The sequence below is a fragment of the Balaenoptera musculus genome, chromosome 14 (genome assembly GCF_009873245.2).
Source record: "Balaenoptera musculus isolate JJ_BM4_2016_0621 chromosome 14, mBalMus1.pri.v3, whole genome shotgun sequence".
Classification (NCBI taxonomy): Eukaryota; Metazoa; Chordata; class Mammalia; order Artiodactyla; family Balaenopteridae; genus Balaenoptera; species Balaenoptera musculus.
Window position 1 is genome coordinate 18,349,560 of NC_045798.1, and position 18,938 is coordinate 18,368,497.

An 18,938-nucleotide genomic window follows, 5' to 3' on the forward strand; every position below is an offset into this window, starting at 1 on the left:
GTAATTTAATGAATTGAGTCTGTGACCCTCAATGTTTCACTGACTATTGATGTGAGCAACTGTCTGAGCAGCCTGGCAGGGGAGGGGCCCCAGCTGCACTGGCTCTGAGTGCACACCTTTTCTGCTCATCCTTCCTCACCAGAATCCAGGCCCTACAAGCTTCTCATCGTCCCTAGATCCTGCAGTAGCAGAGGACAGGCTCCCATCTCCTCCTAAAGGGACCCCTCCATAGCCCCACCCTAGAGACCCTACCCCAGGACTTTCTCTGAGGATGACCCAGGCCCTCCTAACCTCGGTCACCAAATGTTCATTCCACTAACCTGACTGTCTCTTCTCTCGACTCTCCCAGGAAGCATCCAAACACCCAGTGATCCTTATGGAAATCCTGCCATGAAATCCCAGTTTCTTTCCTTTCTAAAAATCTCTGAATCTAGACTGCTAATAATTGGTATTGGATTTTGGCATCACCATTCAGAAGAGTTTGGCCTGTAATTCCCCTTTCGTGTAATGTCTATTGCTAAGATGGTATCAAAATTCTCCTGATCTGATAAAAACAGTGTGGGTGTGGTTCCTCTAAATCTCTTCTCTGGAAGACTGTGTTCAAGACTGGCATTATTCCTATCTTAAGTATATGGAAGAACTCAGAGGAAGACACCAGGGCCAGAAGTTTGCTTTGTGAGAAAAATATTCTCGGTATTTTTTTTTTATTTGATGTCTGCTTTACATATTATATGGTGCACAGATATTAAGTATACAGCTTGATGACTTCTTATAAATATAAATGTGTGTACTGCCAAAATCCAAATCAATATAAAGAATTTCTGAAACACCTACACAGCATTGTTTTTGCTATTTCCCAGTCAGCAACCCCCAAAAGGAACCCAATGTTCTGACTATGACCACTATATTTTATATTTCTCTGCTTTCAACATCAAATAAATGGAAACACAAGTATGAACACCTTTGTATCTGGCTGAATATTATGTCTGAATAGTACTGGAATTCATCGATGTTGTTATGAGAAGCAAGAATTTATTCTGAATTGCTGTCTCAGTATATAACATTGTACGTATAAGCACAATAAGTTTACTTCCTCTACGTCTTACATACCCTGTGTCATTTCCCATGGTGGTTACTCAGAATGATGCAGCGATGAATGATTCTGTACAGCCCTCCAGGTGGACATAAGCATGTCTCCTTCATGTGTCTGAGGGAGAGAAGCCAGTCAAAAAATATATATAACATATCGTATGATTCCATTTATATGAAATGTCCAGATTAGGCAAATCCATAGACACAGAACATAGATTAGTGGTTGCCTGAAGCTAGGGGGAAAGGAGAATGTTTCCTGTTGATTGGAAGTGTTTAGTGACATGGGCTTCCCTGGTGGCGCAGTGGTTAAGAATCCACCTGCCAACGCAGGGGACACGGGTTCAAGCCCTGGTCCGGGAAGATCCTACATGCTGCGGAGCAATTAAGCCCGCGCCCCGCAACTACTGAAGCCCGCGTGCCTAGAGCCCATGCTCTGCGACAAGAGAAGCCACAGCAACGAGAAGCCCGGCAACACAACAAAGAGCAGCCCCTGCTCTCTGCAACTAGAGAAAGCCCACGCACAGCAACAAAGACCCAACGCAGCCAAAAAAAAAGAAAAATTAAAATAAATTTATATTAAAAATAAGTGTTTAGTCACAGATTCCAAATGGTTTACTAGTTGTAGGAGTTAGTTCCTGAGTCTTTTTTTTTTTAAATTTTATTTATTTATTTATTTATGGCTGTGTTGGGTCTTCGTTTCTGTGCGAGGGCTTTCTCTAGTTGCGGCAAGCGGGGGCCTCTCACTATCGCGGCCTCTCTTGTTGCGGAGCACAGGCTCCAGACGCGCAGGCTCAGCAATTGTGGCTCATGGGCCTAGTCGCTCCGCGGCATGTGGGATCCTCCCAGACCAGGGCTCGAACCCATGTCCCCTGCATTGGCAGGCAGACTCTCAACCACTGCGCCACCAGGGAAGCCCAGTTCCTGAGTCTTAACACAAACTTTGGAAGGTCATTTATGTTCCTTTACACAGAAATCCCCCTGGCCGGGGACATAGTTCTCTGGAATAGAATTGTGACTCAGTGTCATCAAACAAACAAAAAAAGATGCAACTTTCAAAGTGCTTGAAGTAGATGTACTCAAAATGATGGAGGGCAAAAGTTGCCAAGTTGATGGCTTTAAAATTAGAATGTTGATGAAGCTAAATTTCAGCCTGTCTCAGGACACAGGACCATAAACATGATTCTGTTTGAGGAAAATGAAAAAGGCAACCTTGATTAACAATAAAAAGGACAAATGGTACAGGAGAGGACAGCTGCTTCCCTGCTCTAAATGTAGGTGAAAATATACATTTTGCAGCTGTATTTTAAATATATAACTTTCTTGGAAGCCAGTCTCTTGTCATTATTTGACACTCTACTTCTGCTGGGGTTTTAACATTTTGAAAATGCAATCTCAAGTGCCCAAGTAAGAAAAATGGTCTAAAAGGACATGAAGGTCATATGTGGAATTCCTGTTTCATGTCAATATGCACTGAAATGAATTAAGGACATGAGAGGGAGGAGGTGAGAGCAAAGATGGCTGGGTCCTACTTCAGCTGAAAGGACAGGTCAACAACTGAGACAGTCACTCCCTTTGCTAAAATAGTTGGGATACTTCTTGTTCAACTCAGGTTTCTGCAGGTCTACCATGTCAGGATCCTTTGGGGTGAAAATCACAGCCACCTGACTCAACAAAGAAACTAAAGCAAAAAAAGAAAGGAAGGAGGGAAGGAAGGAATGAAAGGAAGAAGGAAGAAAGAAGAAAGAAACTTACTGGGTCAAGTGACTGCAAAGTCTAGCCCAGGTGTCTGGGGCTAGATGCTCAATGTCATCAGACTTCATTTCCATCTCTGCAATCATCTCAGAGTTCCTTTCTTCTGTGTTGGTTTCATCGTCTCAGCGAATGGTAAAATATGCAGAACAATACCTAGACCCAGGTATTATTCTGTGCAGCATTGGGCCAAACAATTAACTAAGCTGTTTCCTCATTTATTCAGCCAACATTCATGGAACATAATATGCTACTCTTCTAGGCTATGAAACAACAGTGAGCAAGAACAAATCTCTGCCCTCATGGACCTTACATTCTAGGATGAAACCAGTGGTACCAGCAGATACCCAGTGCCAACTAAAAATTGTCTCTCGCCATCTGCCTCTTTGAGGATGACGTCACTAGCCACTGCAGTCACTGACCTTCAACACACCCTGAAAGGAGTTCCGGGAAGAGATCAGGAATGTGGCACTCTGTGCTCTGGGAAAAACTGGCAGAACAGGCCTTCAGGTAGTTAGATCTTTTTCAGAAGACTTTATAAGCCCAATTTCTTGCATCTTAAATCTAGGAAAGCACTAAAATCATTGACAGAGACATCTGCTCCTCGTGACTAGCAGCAACCTTCTGCCAAAACGTGTGCTTGATTGCACCTATCCCCCTTCACTAAAATCATATATATAGCAACCTGCCCCCCCCCCCACCTCTTCAGAGCAGTTCCTCAGAGCTATCTGAGAGGCTGTCTCCTGGGCTATGGTCCTCATTTTGCCCCAAATAAAACTTAACTCACAACTCTCACATTGTGATTTTTTTTTTCTCCAGTCAACAACACAAAATAACAAAATTCAGGTTAAATGTATAGGGTAAATGGGGAGAAGTTAAGAGGGGATGAAAGAGACAAAAGAGTAGGGAGTCTATATATAGAGGGAGTGGAAGGGCTGCAATTTCAGAAAAAGATGTCCAGGTAAAGACTCCCTGAGAAGGTGGCATTTGTAAAATAGGAATACAGTGTCTATTTCTCAGGCCTGTGGTGGAGATTTAGTAAGAAAATACACAGATTTGTAAAATACCTTCAATAGGTCCAAAATGGACCTAAGAATCCTCTCTGGAAAGAGGCCCTCCTAGAACTCAAAGAAAGAGAGAAACTTTGGTCAGGGCGGAACTGGGATCGAGGTGGACGTTGCCGCGACGGAACGGTGATCCCCCTGAAAATTGGCCCGGGCGGAAACGTTGGTCCTGGAGGAACGTGGATCCGGGAGGAAGCTTGGTGAGGGCCGAACTCTGGCCGGGGCGTACAGTTACCCTGGCAACGACGCGCGCCCGGTGCGACGGAAGGCGGTGCGCGAGAGGTAACAGGGGCGGGACTTCCGGCGGAAGTGGGTAGCTCTCCACTGCTGGGTAGGGAAGATGCTGCGTCCAGGTTGGCGGTGGCTTTGCCTCGGACTGTGCAGCCTCCTGCTGGGACAGGCGGAGGCCCCGAGCCCCGTGGAGCCGCCGGAGCGGAGCCGGCCGTATGCGGTGCTGCGTGGGCAGAACCTGGGTGAGCGGCCGCGGGCGGGCGGGTGGCGGGTTCGGTTCTGTGCTTTTGCCGCTCCAGGCAGCCGGAGCTTCGCACGCGCGGGGCGGACGGCGGGGGCCGTGTGGGGGCAGGCGGTTGCAGATGCGACCCTCTCTCCAAAGACCTGGGACAGAGGCCTGAGCTGCGGTTCAGCGAAAGGCCTGGTCCTCGGTGGGCTTGATACATGCTGGTTGCATGAATGACCCGGGTCACAATCTGGGTCCCCTCCTCTGTGGCTGTGTGGGCCCAAGCTAGGCAATACGGCGCATGATATATACCCCATGCCCTCTTATTTTCTAATGGAATTAATAGTCATAGTCATAATGATAATTGGCATTTGTTGAGCATTTTCTGTATACCGTGTTGTACTAAGCGCTTTGTGTACATGAGTTTATTTCAGCCTCACAGTAAGTTAATCAGAAAGGTACGGTTTTCAGCCCTGTTTACAGATAAGGGGAATGAAACTCGGAGAGGTGAAGTTCTTTGTCCAAGGTTACACAGCTAGGAAGTGGTGGAGGCCAGTAGGAGAACCTAAGTTTTGTGGGGCTTGAAACATACCTTTTGGGAGGATGTCATCAGCATGCACATATATATACACACATACATACGTACGTGTATGGACGTACATGGCTTTGGAAGGGGCCCTGGAGCTTAAAGCTTGGCAAACTTCACAATAACTCTACATCTTGTTCTGCCATAGTCCTTTCTTTGCGCTGAACGTCATTGGTATGTCTGTATATCTGCAAAGCTGCTACATAGTATTGTTTCTGGATTACCTTGACTCTCCATGAACTCTTTGTCTGTCATGTATTGACCACTTACTGTGTCCGTAGCACTCTGCTAAGTGGTTTCCATACATTATCCTGCTTAATCCTTCAGAACAGGATTTCTCAACCTAGGTACTACTGACATATTGGACCAGATGATTCTTTGTTAGGGGGTGGGGAACATACTATTCTGAGCACACACTGTTCTGAGCACTGTAAGATGTTTAGCAGTGTCCCCAGCCTTTACTCACTAGATGCCAGTAGCACACCCCACTTCCGGTCCAGATAATCAAAATGTCTCTCGACATTTGCCAAATGGATTTTGCCACTGGGGCAAAATCCCGCTGGTTGAGAATAGTACTATTCAAAGTGTGGTGGCAGAGCAGTGAAGTCTGCAAACTATTTGTTATCTGCAAAGAGATGTCTTACAGCACTTGAGATTGTTTAGAAATTTAACGGTTTGACATTGTTGCAACATCCAAGCAACTAGAAACCACTTCTAGGTCCCTAAACCGGAATGCTTTCTAGGTAGAGGGAGCTGCTAATTAGTCATACACAGTAGGGCTAGGTAGTGGCCTGGGACAGACTAAAAGTTACAAAAACTAGTCCTTTACCACAGCTTTGTTTGAGAAACACTGCCCTAGACCATTCTGTGCAATGGGTATTTTTATCTCCATTTTTAAAGAAGAGGAAACAGACACAGAGAGACTGTGTAAATTCTGTAAGGTCACGTAGCCTGTAAGTGTAGACAGGAACCCAGACAGTCTAACCCCAAACCCTGCGTTCTTGACCATTGTGCTGCACTGCCTGTCTTGGTGATAATAATGGCTTTCATTTATCATGGGCTTATTATCTGTCCGGCACTGTGTTGAGCGCTTTTCATATGAAATATGAAAAATTTTTTGAGCTCTAAAATGAGATTTATTTGAATAAGATACAGTTGACAGATAAAACAGTAATGATGTGGATATGCTTTTCTAATTTTCCAATATTTTGGTTGGTTGACAAACAAATGTCACAGAAGTATTCCAAATAAGAGTTGGAACTGCCAGGAATATTGTAGAAAAAATGTTCACATGCAGTGAAAAGCTGGATCAAATGCCTTTTGGGACCCTTCCAAGGCTAAGATTTTCAGATTCTTTTAGAATATGCCGGCCACTTTAATTATTATATTTAAAACAATAGATTCCATGTGACAGTGTTAACTCAATATTAAAAAAAAAAATGCAGTATTAGAATAGTTCCAAAACACTACAAAAACATTTCACTTGGGACTTCCCTGGTGGTGCAGTGGTTAAGAATCTGCCTGGCAATGCAGGGGACACGGGTTCGAGCCCTGGTCCAGGAAGATCCCACATGCCGCGGAGCAACTAAGCCCGTGTGCCACAACTACTGAGCCTGCGCTCTAGAGCCCACGTGCCACGACTACTGAAACCCGTGAGCCTAGAGCCTGTGCTCCGCAACAAGAGAAGCCACCACAACGAGACGCCTGCGCACCGCAACGAAGAGTAGCCCCCACTCGCCGCAACTGGAGAAAGCCCCTGCACAGCAATGAAGACCCAACACAGCCAAAAATAAATAAATAAAATAAATAAATTTTAAAAAACCAAAACATTTCACTTGAAATTCACTATTTTAATGACATTGATATTTAGGCCTTGGGAGATGGGTTTCATTTGCCCCATGTTATAGGGTAGAGAATGAGGCTCGAAAAGGGGAAGTGACCATAAGGAAGGACCTAAGTAGTCTTAATGGTTCTGCCAGGGCCTGCCATTCAGGCAGCTAAGGGGAGGGAGAAAAGATAATGATGAAGAGTGGAAGATCAAGGCCCAAAAGTATAGCTATTCCAGTGGATATCGTGTACCTAACAACTCTTGGTTTTAAGCTCATTTTCTGTATTTTTTTTTTAACTTTTTTTAAAAATTTATTTATTTATTTATTTTTGGCTGTGTTGGGTCTTCGTTTCTGTGCCAGGGCTTTCTCTAGTTGTGGCGAGCGGGGGCCACTCTTCATCGCGGTGCGCGGGCCTCTCACTGTCGCAGCCTCTCTTGTTGCGGAGCATAGGCTCCAGATGCCCAGGCTCAGTAATTGTGGCTTACGGGCCCAGTTGTCCCGCGGCATGTGGGATCTTCCCAGACCAGGGCTCGAACCCGTGTCCCCTGCATTGGCAGGCGGATTCTCAACCACTGCACCACCAGGGAAGCCCCATTTTTTGTATTTTTTAAGAAGACTTCATTCTCCAATTCTAGTCCCCTGCATTCCTGCTTTGGGAGGTTTTTGTTTTTGTTTTGTTTTGTTTTTTTAGAGCCTTTCCAAAACGCAAAAAAAATGGGTTTAAATGCAATAAGACAGCTTTAGGTCCAATTGTAGTCAGAGCCTTAGAAACTCATGGAATTCTGAACTTTAAAAATTAGGGCAGGGACTTCCCTGGTGGCACAGTGGTTAAGAATCCACCTGCCAATGCAGGGGACACGGGTTCGATCCCTGGTCTGGGAAGATCCCACATGCCACAGAGCAACTAAGCAACTTATTTATTAAAATAAATAAATAAGTTTGTTACAAAAAAAAATTAGGGCAGGTATTTAGGTAACAAGGGCTATTTTGAGATACGACATCCAGCTCATATAAGTCATAGATTTTGTTTAACAGAGACCTTTTTTTTTTGGCTCCATCGGGTCTTCGTTGCTGTGTGCAGGCTTTCTCTAGTTGTGGCGAGCAGGGGCTACTCTTCATTTCGGTGCATGGGCTTCTCATTGTGGTGGCTTCTCGTTGTAGAGCACAGGCTCTAGGCACGTGGGCTTCAGTAGTTGCAGCACATAGGCTCAGTAGTTGTGGCATGCAGGCCCTAGAGCGCACGGGCTTCAGTAGTTGTGGTGCACTGGCTTAGTTGCCTCGCGGCACGTGAGATCTTAGTAGTTCCCTGACCGGGGATCGAAGTCGCGTCCCCTGCATCGGAAGGCAGATTCTTAACCACTGGACCACCAGGGAAGTCCCAGAGGGATCTTTTTCTCCGACTAAATCAGATCATGTCACTCTTTGCCTACAGCCCTGTCTTTAAACAGGATTAGAACAGGATTTATTAGAATAAAATCCATGTTTCCTTCATGGTCTACAAGGCCCTGCATGAACTGTCTCCAGCCTTCCTCTCTGGCTTCATTCCCCACCTTTCTTCCTTCACTCCTTCCTCCCAGCCACACTCGCCTCCTTCCTGTTCATTGGCTTTCTGGCTTGTTCTGGCCTCAGGGGCTTTCATTAGCTGATCCTTGGGCATGCAGATCTCCACATGGCCGGCTCCTGCCTCCCATTAAGGCCCCAGTTTGTGTGTCCCCTCCTCACTTGCTTCCTCCATCACCACTCCCAGCACTCTCACATTACCGTCTTCCTCATGGCACTTAAAAGCTGTGTGAAATGCTCTCATTTACGTTCTCTCCTCACGTGCATGGAGACATCCCCAGAGAGGGTCTGTCATGGCTGCTTCCCCCACACCTGGCACAGTGCCTGGCACCAAGGGGCGTTTGGCAAATCATTGTCAGTGGAGGACTTACAGAACCTGAAGCTGCCGTTAGGAGGTAACCTGTTTTCCTTTTGCAGCGTTGATGGGAACTATTTTCAGCATCCTGCTGGTGACCGTGATCCTTATGGCATTTTGCGTCTACAAGCCCATTCGGCGCCGGTGATGGCCAAGCCAGCCCTCCCACGAGCATTTGGGAGCAGAATAAGTCATGTTGCACATGGGTCAGTGGAGAAGGTGGAATCAGAACTTAACTGCTTGGAAACGATCATCGGTCTGGACAGTTGGTAAATGCTGAATGATTTAGAAAAAACATCTACCCATTATCTTATCCTAACACTGTAATGCAAGTATTTGGCCACTTGAGCCTGCTTCTCAGCGTTTCTTTTTATATCCGGCTGTACCTGTTGAAAGTAAGACCTGAAGCTCCAAGGTTCAGTGTAAAGATGGAGTGTTCACGAGAAAGAAAACATGACTTTGTGAGTGATGTAAAAGCCACACTGGAAAGGAATAATCATTAATGCTTGAAAATATTAAGAAGAGTAAGACTTAACATGTAGACATTCCCTGCTTAAGAACCATTTGGTCACAACGGGTTAAGAATCCCAAATGTTTTTAATTATCCCGAGTTGGCCTAGATGCCCCGTTTGCAAAGCAGTGTCAGCTGTGGGGAACATAGGCCGCCACTCCTCACTCTGCACGGAGCTCTGCACTCAGATGCCCCCACTGAAGTTGGGGTCACACCAGCTAGGCCTGTGACCACGGGCACCCTTGGGCTGGGAGGCACTGGGGGTGGCTGGAAGTGTTAGCACTTGGCCCATCTGAAAAAGAACTGGTCCCATTCAAACATGTTGATCTCCTTGTCCTGCACTTAAGTCTTCCCAGCCCTTGGCCTAGAAGTCAGGGCAGCTTTTCTGATTCAGAATTGAAGAGACTCAGCAGGACCTCTTTTCCGCCCTGGGTGGGGTGGGGCTACAGAAGTGCGTGTTCACTGTGGCGGGTGGGTGTGTGTTTACACAATTTAATTTCAACTTTGAAAATGCTGCTATTCATTTGCACTGTTGGTGAACTGGAATTTTCCCCCATGGAAATGATACTTTCGTACATACAGTATTTATTTTATTTTAAGGGTGCTAGGTTTAACTTTGTTGTTAAATTAAAATGCTTATCTTGTTTGTGCTCCATTCAAGCACAGCACTGATTTTTTTTTTTTTAACAACCGGCACTTAATGTGAAATAACTGATGTGGGATACGGTAACTGACTTAAGGATTTTGTTTGTAACCCTAACATTGAGCCACTGAAACGTGCTTTTGAGCAAAATGTCCATTAAAATGAAAGTAAAATCTTATGTGCTGTTTTATTCCTAGTAATTATTTTCCAAGCGTTTAAAATGCAGGTAGGGAGGGGTGTGTGTGTGCACGTGTGCACACTTGAATCTGATTTAATCTCTTGAGGCACTGTGAAGTGGAATTTTAAATTAATATGTGAAATAACACTACTGCCCCAAGGCAAGCTATTGATTATTTCAGAAAACTGACTGTAAGTAACCTCTCAGGCTGGGCCAGGGCCCAGAAGACCTGGATTCTTGTCCCAGCTCCAGTTATAAACAGGCTTAACTTCTCTAGAGCCTCAGTTTTCTCATCTGTGAAACAGTGATATACACACTTTATCTTTCTTTATTATAGTGAGGATCAAATGATGTGAAAACTAACACAGATGGAGATGGGGTCACCACAGTCGGCCTGTGCCTTGGAAGCCCATGGTTATTGACCGGAGGGAGGACTGGTGGGGATTCTGAGACTTTGGCACGGACAGAGTTAAGTCCCAGGAGCCCACATCCCCGCCTCATCTGGGATGCCATGTTTTGATATCTGCCTAAAAACTTACTGCCATTTGTAGAATTTTAAAAGGAAACGGTAAAAACTTGTCAGGCCCATAAACCTTGTGACCTGCCGTTTGCCCAGTAATCACCAGCCAGGTAATTGGATCATGTTCAGTTTTCTGAAACAACCTTGCAATAGTTATTCCACATACAGATCCAAAACCCAGCCTGCATCTTCATCCCAGTGTTACCGTCTGTTAAGTATGAGATTTCAGTCAAAAGTAGGACAAAGAATAACCTTTGTAGAAAAAGGCTTATTTCAGAGAAATGAGTAAAGATGAAAACATCAATTCCAGGAGCGAGAGAGCAGTAAACTGAAAACTTGTATGCACCAGAGGTTGACCAACTGCAATTTTCCAGTGGAATTATTCTCCTGACCTTCATCTTCAGGAGTGCAGAGGGGCAGTGGCTGAACCCTAGTTTTCCTAAACTGAACTGTATTCCAGATACCATGTCCCCTAACAAACACATCTGACTAATTTACACCAATCGTAAAAACAAGTTATTTTAGCAAACACTATCTTAACTTTCTTTAAAGTTGAGATTAAGAAGTCTGCAGGTGCTGCTTGCGATTAGGGGCTTGGAGTCTTATTAGTGGATTACAGTTTTTCCCACAGGATCTCAGTCTTATAGCCACACTCATTTCTAGACATGGGCCTAGCTTGGACTTTGAACTCCATCATTCACAGCACTGCAGCCATTTGAAGTTGCTGTAGTCCAACTTATCATCTTTGATGTCATCTGCGTGCAGGAGGAAACTGGGACCAAGCTGGTGGTTATGGTCTTTCTCTTTCTTGTCATTATTTAGAGCAGACTTTGCCCTGACACCTCTCATCAAGTACGGTGTGATGGGCTTGTTTGTGGAGCAAGTATCTTAGGAACTTTGTTACCCAGTCAGCCCTCTGTATACCACATCCGTGGATTCACCCAACCACAGATTAAAAATATTTGGGGGAAAAAACATTCCAGAAGGTTCCGAAAAGCAAGACTTGAATTTGCCTCACACCAGCAACTATTTACATTAGCATTTACATTGTATTTATAACTATTTATATAATTTACATTGTATCAGGTGTTATATGTGATCTAGAGATGATTTAAAGTATTCAGGAGGATACAGTAAGTTACATGCAAATACCCTGCCACTTTATAAGGGACTTGAGCATCCACAGGTTTTTGGTATCCATGGGGCATCCCGGAAACACGCCCCTGCAGATAGTGAGGGAGGACTGTACTTAATTCCCAGCACTGTCTTATGTGCAGAAGTTGCTCGATGAAAGTTTACTGCTGGTAATGGTCCACCCAAGCTTTAATAAACCCTGAAGATAAAGTTAGAAACTATTAGTTTAATGAAATAAGCCATAGGTATGGCTTGTCTTGACCTAAGAAGAGTAACAGTTTTCACAATGTTCAAAATATTGCTTACTTCCCGCCCACCCCACCCCCCCCAAAAGCAAAGCAGATCCTTCACAACTTCTGGAAATACCAAGGCCTCATTTCCGGAACCCAAACATTTTTTACTGGTCACTGCCTTTTTTGTTTTAATACCAACATATTTAGGTGTACGGCAAGTCCAGGAGGCTGAATCATCACCTGAGCTTCCAAGAACAGCCTCACAAAGCACTTCGGCTTCAAAGGAGAGAGCAGATTTACTGAGATTAGATCTAATGTTGGCTTGGCTTCCAGCACTCCACAAGAGACAGTCCCTCTCCAGGGCTGCAGAGGTGCTCAGAGCGGCTGGATGCTGGCTGTGGAGTTTCCATTTGAAAGGAGTAGCGTGCGGGCGTGTGGACGGTGTGACTTGGGCAGGACGCCGAGAGGAGTGTGCCACCTTTGTCACGCACGAGCCACCTTTGTCACGCACGAGCGAGGACTGGGCACGAGCGAGGACTGGGAGGAATTCTAATGTTCCAGTAACATGCATAACAGGAAGGGACTAGAAAAATGTGAAGAGAAAAAAAGACTCAAAGGCTGTCTAGAATATTGTACGAGCACCCTCTAAGGAAGCAGTCTTTATTTGTATTTTAAGAGTGAACACATATCGAAAACTGCTGTGATGGTGACACAAAGTTCAGTCCCTTGTTAACTGACCTCCTGGGGAGAAAGTCAAAGACATGGGGAAGCAGAACAATGGAATGCAAACAGAGAGATTACCGCGGCCTAACTGCAGCCATTCCCAAAATGTATCTTCGTATCTTCGCTCAAGGTAAACGCCAAGTAAACAAAATGCCAACTGTGTATCTGAAACAAACATGATGCTGCATATACTGGCCTCGTGTGCAGAGAAGGAATTTTGGTCAGACCGTGAAAAGAAAGGCAGATGGTCATATGGAATCAAAAGCACAATTCTTTGGGAACGTTTCACTGGCAACGCTAACTGTATTTACAGCTGTTAAATGGAACGGTAGTTCCTGTTTCCCTTCCCGTCCCCAAAGCAGCGCAACAGACAGGAAATGGACGCAGGACAGAGGAGGAGGATGTTGTTACTAGGTGACTTCAGTGCAGCCTGTGGGGATGAATCCATGGGCCGGGCTGGAGTGAGGGTGCCCTCGGCCGCATTCCCCAGGTTCTCTAGGTTGTGCGGTGGTTATTTACAGAAGGGTTAGACAAAATAGTTAACTACTGAGGGTATCCAAAAAAGGCCTGAGAAAATCTGGTTAAAATGTATAACCTTGTATTGCTACTGATAGGAGTAGTCGTTTTTATATCTTTTAAAAATAATAAAAAGATTCTGTTAAAAAATATATTCATCCAGAAAGATGTTGATTTGAACTCTAAAAAGTAACGTAGAATCATCATTTTCCCTTTTGAATACAGAGCCACTGAGTTCTGTTTGTAGCTCCCTTTCTAGTTTCAAGCCCACCCCTTCCTCTCAGGTGCGCCCAGGGCATGTAGTGAGGTCTTCCTAGGCCTCTGCTTGGAGACCCTTCACCAGAGAAGGCCCGGAACACACCCCTGGTTTGGTGATCCTTTGGTCAGCCTGCCCACTTCAGTAACAAGCCTCGGGCTCTCCTAGCTGCTCCTTCAGGGCCAGGATTAGCTGCCTTGGATTTAGCCTGGAGGATCCTGCTCTCAAAGGAACTGCCTTTACAAATTCAAATCAGATCCCTCAAAGTGGAGTGAGGTGGTTTGAAACCATTAGTAATTTTTAAGGCTAAGGCAACATCTGTTGTCATCTGTGTATCTTAATTTGATGCAAATAGTTAACCCTAATATAAAATGGATCCTGTACTTATCTCCTCTTTAGCTGGGTGTGGAAGGAATGGAATAAGGAGGGGATGGAGTAGAACAGTGACAGTGCCCTAGAAACCCCGTAGAAAGGTAAAAACAGAAGAGCAGAACGGCACAAATGATCCGTTTCTTTGGTGAACTGTACAGAAGTGTCTCCCAAGTTCTCTTACACCACACTCTGCAAAGGCTGCTGCTCTCGTATATAAAACACCCTGACTCCGCAAGAACTTGTTTTGTTATCACTCCTTGATAAAAATTCATCTACAAACCTGCGGGGTGGGGTTGGGGATTGGGTTTTTATCTAAAGCTGGTAGTAAAAATGTGACCTGCAAGCCAGTACAGCTATGGAAAGTGACGACGCTCTCCTCCCCTCAAGCCTGGAGATGGGGCCGCTGGCCCCCAGCCCCTTCACCGGGGAGCCCTGGCCCCGCACCTCTGTGGAAAGCAGGGGACGGCTGCCGTCCGCTGCTGCATCGTGTGAGGCGCAGCCCCTGGGCCCGCGTGCAGACAGAGCCTCCGGGCGGGAGGCAGGAAGGCCTACTTCTCGGTGAGCGACAGCTGTAAGACCTGCTGCAGCTCCGCCTCCTCCTCCCGCAGCCGCAGCTCGTGCTCCTCCAGCTCTTTGGCGGAGAGCTCCATGGCCAGCTGCAGGTCGCTGTCAAAACTGCTGGTCTCACGGGAGGCGCCGGGGCACAGGCCTTCAGAGCCGGTGGGGAGGCTCTCCTGGACAGCCCTGCGTGAGAACGACACGGGGCAGAGAAACAGTGTTTTAACATCGTCATCGTGGCAGCAGCAGCCATATTTCTTAACCGCGGACCCAGTGTGCGCCGAGCCCGGCGCTTCCTATACCCTCTTGTACACGATGCCATCAATCCCACGTAACTCTGGGGGTGTAGGTGCTGGGTGCAGGTACATACCTGCCCGAGGTCACCCAGCCACTAAGTGATGGGGCTAGGAATTGAACCTGGATCTATTTTAAAGCAAAACCCAACTTCTTCAACAGGTTTTCATATGTGCCCAGGCTATAGGAAAATGCTTTGTAAAATGAATCTTTCCAATTTAACCCCTTTTAAAACGGATAATCTGGGAATTCCCTGGCAGTCCAGTGGTTAGGACTCCAAGCTTTCATTGCTGAGGGCGCAGGTTCGATCCTTGGTCTGGGAAGTAAGATCCCACAAGCCACGTGGTCCAGCCAAAAAATAATCATCATCATCATCTGATCATCTCTGTAGCCCTTCCCCAAAGTGGCACCATCCTTAACACTGTATAAACTTCCCACTGACGGCACCTAGACCCTCTGTGATCATACGTTCTTCGCAGAAGATCAGACCGGTCAGAAAACATTTACTGAGTGCCTTTCTGCCCACGGCAATGGTTAGTGAACTGGTCAGCAATTCTATCACCAGTTCCCGGAAGCTCAGCCCCCGAGAGTTCAGAGCTCCTTTTATGAGGAATTGCCCCAAGAGGAAGCAGGAGAGCTGACACTGTATCAAGTCTCTCTTGCCAGGCCCGCTGCCGCATGTCCTAAGCGCCTGTGCCAACCTCGGGTCAATCATCAAGAGTCACATCAGTCACCTCTCGTCCTGGGCGTCACAGGTATGTGCCTGGCCAGTCCCTCCACTAGAAGCTGGTCCTGAAAGCTCCTAGGAAAGACATGTGACAGACACGAATACCCCTTAGAAGAAATAAACTGTTGTACTGATAACAAAAGGAAAGCAGCAAGAACAAGATTAAAAATATTTACAAGTCCGTTATCCACAAAGCTGTGTGAAAAATTAATAGACTGGGGTTATCTCTAAAATGACACCCAAATGTCAGATAGTATATGGTCCACTACCCTGCTTGATTTGATATCAAGTATGAGAAGGTGGTAGCTGTCAATCTATTAAAAACAACTCAACCTCAGGCAAAGTCTCAATGAACAAAGCAGATAATTCTTCTAGAGCAAGATTGGAATACATAACTCATTATTTGTCGTCTTTGACTTTGGCTACTCCTCTTCTCAAAATGTATGGCTGACAAGGTTTATGTAGCTATTGGGGGAAAAAATAAGCTCACTTATAACAGGGAAAGGAAACACATACTGGATTGACAGTGATGGCTAGGAGAGGGAAGCCTCTCAAAGGGAACATGCCAGCACTGGAGTCTGGCCCTTGGCCCAGCAGCCTCAGAAAACAGAATGGCTCTAAGAATGGGTCCATGGGAGGCGGGGCTCATGTTACCCAAGCTGAGACTCCAGAAAAAACCAGGATGCCAAAAACCTCAGCTGGGGGGACACTGGAGTGTGGGTACCATTCTCAAAGCTTAGCGGCCCCATGACGGCAGGTGCTGGGGCTGCTTCGTCAAAGAACTCCCAGCACCTGGTACAGAGTCTGGCACAAAGCAGGCACTGTGCAAACATCTGCCGAATGAACAATGGAAGGACAGAAGAAACCAATGAACAAACAAATGGACAACAGGAGCCCAGGACCACACCAAAGGGCAGTGGAGGGAGAAGCAGATCCCACTCTAGTAGAGCAGGAAGCCACAGAGGGAGGGGACGGAGGAGTTATTGTCCTCAAGCCCTGGACGGTCCCAGGAAGGTGAGGCCTTGAGGAAGAACCACATAGGAAGACAAGAGGCAACTGTTCTCAGGCTGGTCTGTTCTATCCTTAGTACTCAAGAGTTTGGGATTATGCCCCTTACCACAGAATGAAACATCTGAGTAAAAAACAATTTTAACAATGAATCAACCATCCTTTTCATCACACACTTATTGAGCAACCACAACGCAAAGACCGGTCTTCATTGGGGAGGAAGTTGGGATTAAGATCCACATACCTTTGTATGAGACTACTGACACATAGATAACATTCTAGGGAAAAATACGATGGCGTAAACTAGCAAGAATTTACTGTTTCACCACTGGGAAGTTATACAGCACGCTCCGAAAGATACAAGATTATTAGCTACATCGGTGAGTATAAGGAAAAGACAAGTCTGTCAGGCTCTATCCTGTGAATGATGCTGACTGGGGCTATGCAGATGGTCTCATATAATAAGCTTTTATAAAAGACCAGGTGCATAAAATATAAAATAACCCATGTAAATACCATGAATATGCCAAAGTTGTCATTTAGAGTAAGTCTGTCAGGTTAGCCAAAGACTGAGGCCAAACTGGACGGTAAAAGTTTCCAAGCCCCGCCATTTATTCTGATAAATGCACCTGGCTTCTTCTGGACTCCAGTAAGCTCTGCTGGATGGCAAACTGCATTATCTCGTAATCTTCATCCTGCAAATACACGTTTCTGCCGTTGTCTTGAACGTGGTAAGATTCAGGAATTTCAAACACAGATTGATCAACCTCAAAGTTTGTGAGAGTGGAAGCTGAAACACAAAAGGTGACAGTACAGTGCCTGAGTTAGTAAAATAAATTTCCACTTCAACTTTTTATAAAAATTTTTTTAAATTAAAAAAAATGAACAAATTAAAATCAAGGTTGGCTACTATGTAAGAGAGATTTCAAGGAAGAATAATCTTGACAGAGAAAAGTACCAGAATACTGTTTTTTTTCTTTTTGCCTTCACTTTTTTTTTAGTAATAAAATGCATAGTCACACAAAAAATATACAGAAGACTGTAAAATGAAAAGTGAAGATCTCTCTCCCTACACCCTGTCTCTCCTATTTCCAAATTCCAGAGGTAACCAGTGTTTACCTGTGGGTCCTTTGAGGAATGTGATGTGTATGTGTATATATCACACAATCACACCAATGTGTTTTTTTTTCCTTTTTTATTATGAAATATAGTAAATATATGAAAGAAGATATAAGATATCTGTAAACTTAAAATAAAAATGATAATAATAAAACAAAGGCCTGTATATCCCTCAACTGGCCTAAGACACAGAACACTATTTTACCACAATTAAAAAAAAAAAATTCAATTACGTTTCGATATACTAGCAATGAGTAACTGGAAGATAAAATTAAGAAATAAGTCCATTTACAGTAGCATCCAAAATCTGAATTGGATTGATGGCAAAGGAGCCTGAGGAAATTTTGGGGGGTGATGGAAATGTTCTGTATCTTGCCTGTGGTAGGGGTTACGTGGGTGTATACATTTGCCAAAAGGCATTGAACCGTCACATTTAAAATGGGAGTATTTTATTACATACACGTTACACCTCAATAAAGTTGTTTTTTAAGAATAGGCTGTCTTTTTAATTCAAGTGGGGTCATACATATTCTGCAAATTGTTTTTTTCACTTAATCGAAACTAAATCTAAAATTTTATTTCATTCAAGACAGAGATCTACTCATAAGATACTCTAATTTCAAACTGAATAATTACTATAATGACTAAATGTATGAGGGTTTTTTTAATCACATAATCCAACTTTTTTTTTTTTTACCTGAATCAGACGGGGTCCCTTCCACATTTTGAGATACAGTTTCTTCAGCAGTGCTACAGCCATTAACATTTCCAAATGTAATCCGTGCATTTAAGACATGAAACAAGGGAATTTCTAATAAAATAAAAGCTTTTATAAATAAACTTTACTGAGAAGAATAACAGCCACCATTTACTGAGCGCTGACTATGCTGGTACCATGCCACGTACTTTTTATAAGTATGATTTCATTTAATCATCATAACAACCCTTCCCAATATACAGATGGGAAAACTGAGATTCAGAGAGGTTAAGCGACTTCTCCTAGATCACAGTAAGTGATCGAGCCAGGATTCAAGTGGATACAGGATACAGGAGCCAGGATACAACTATCCAAAATGTAAATTCCTCACAAGTAATATGTATTATATGTGGTATCATGCACACTAATTCAAGCCCAGAAACATATTAACGTATCAAAGGATCTTAGTGTCAATTGTCTTCCTCAAATAATAAGTTTAATTTGAAGTTTCACTTAAGTAAGGTTTCATATTAAAACAATGAATGTGTCACATTTTTATGCCTTTTTCATCTGTCAGCACCATCTGTAAATAGAACTGATGGCTGGGGGGATCTCCTAATTTTAATATGCAAAATGAACTAAGAATCATGACACTTCTTTAAACCAAATTAAACTAGAGGATAACTCTGCCCTCCTCCGTTAAGTCTACTGTCTGCTTCTTTTGCCTCAGGTGCTCCAATTCCCTGAAGCACACTCT

The 18,938-nt window shown here is 44.6% G+C and overlaps 1 protein-coding gene and 2 long non-coding RNA genes across 3 annotated transcripts in view; 1 reads left to right on the top strand and 2 right to left on the bottom strand.

Moving 5' to 3' along the window:
• Positions 1-1,107: 1,107 nt before the first annotated feature.
• On the bottom strand, positions 1,108-4,023 carry LOC118906620. Its single transcript, XR_005022555.1, has 3 exons — positions 3,909-4,023; positions 2,845-2,997; positions 1,108-1,207 (listed from the first exon to the last, which is right to left on the bottom strand). It is a non-coding gene; the product is annotated as an uncharacterized LOC118906620 (long non-coding RNA).
• A 193-nt stretch (positions 4,024-4,216) lies between these two features.
• On the top strand, positions 4,217-10,036 carry LOC118879801. The gene is made up of 2 exons (XR_005016145.1): positions 4,217-4,378; positions 8,755-10,036. It is a non-coding gene; the product is annotated as an uncharacterized LOC118879801 (long non-coding RNA).
• Positions 10,037-12,536: 2,500 nt separating this feature from the next.
• Positions 12,537-18,938, bottom strand: part of ANKRD13A (ankyrin repeat domain 13A) — a 39,748-nt gene continuing 33,346 nt past the window's right edge. Inside the window, exons 12-15 of the mRNA XM_036822824.1 lie at positions 18,182-18,295; positions 16,995-17,155; positions 15,365-15,432; positions 12,537-14,522 (exon numbers count right to left, since the gene is read on the bottom strand). Coding sequence (XP_036678719.1) covers positions 14,327-14,522; positions 15,365-15,432; positions 16,995-17,155; positions 18,182-18,295 — 539 coding nt within the window. The 3' untranslated portion in view covers positions 12,537-14,326. The remainder of the gene's footprint in view (positions 14,523-15,364; positions 15,433-16,994; positions 17,156-18,181; positions 18,296-18,938) is intronic.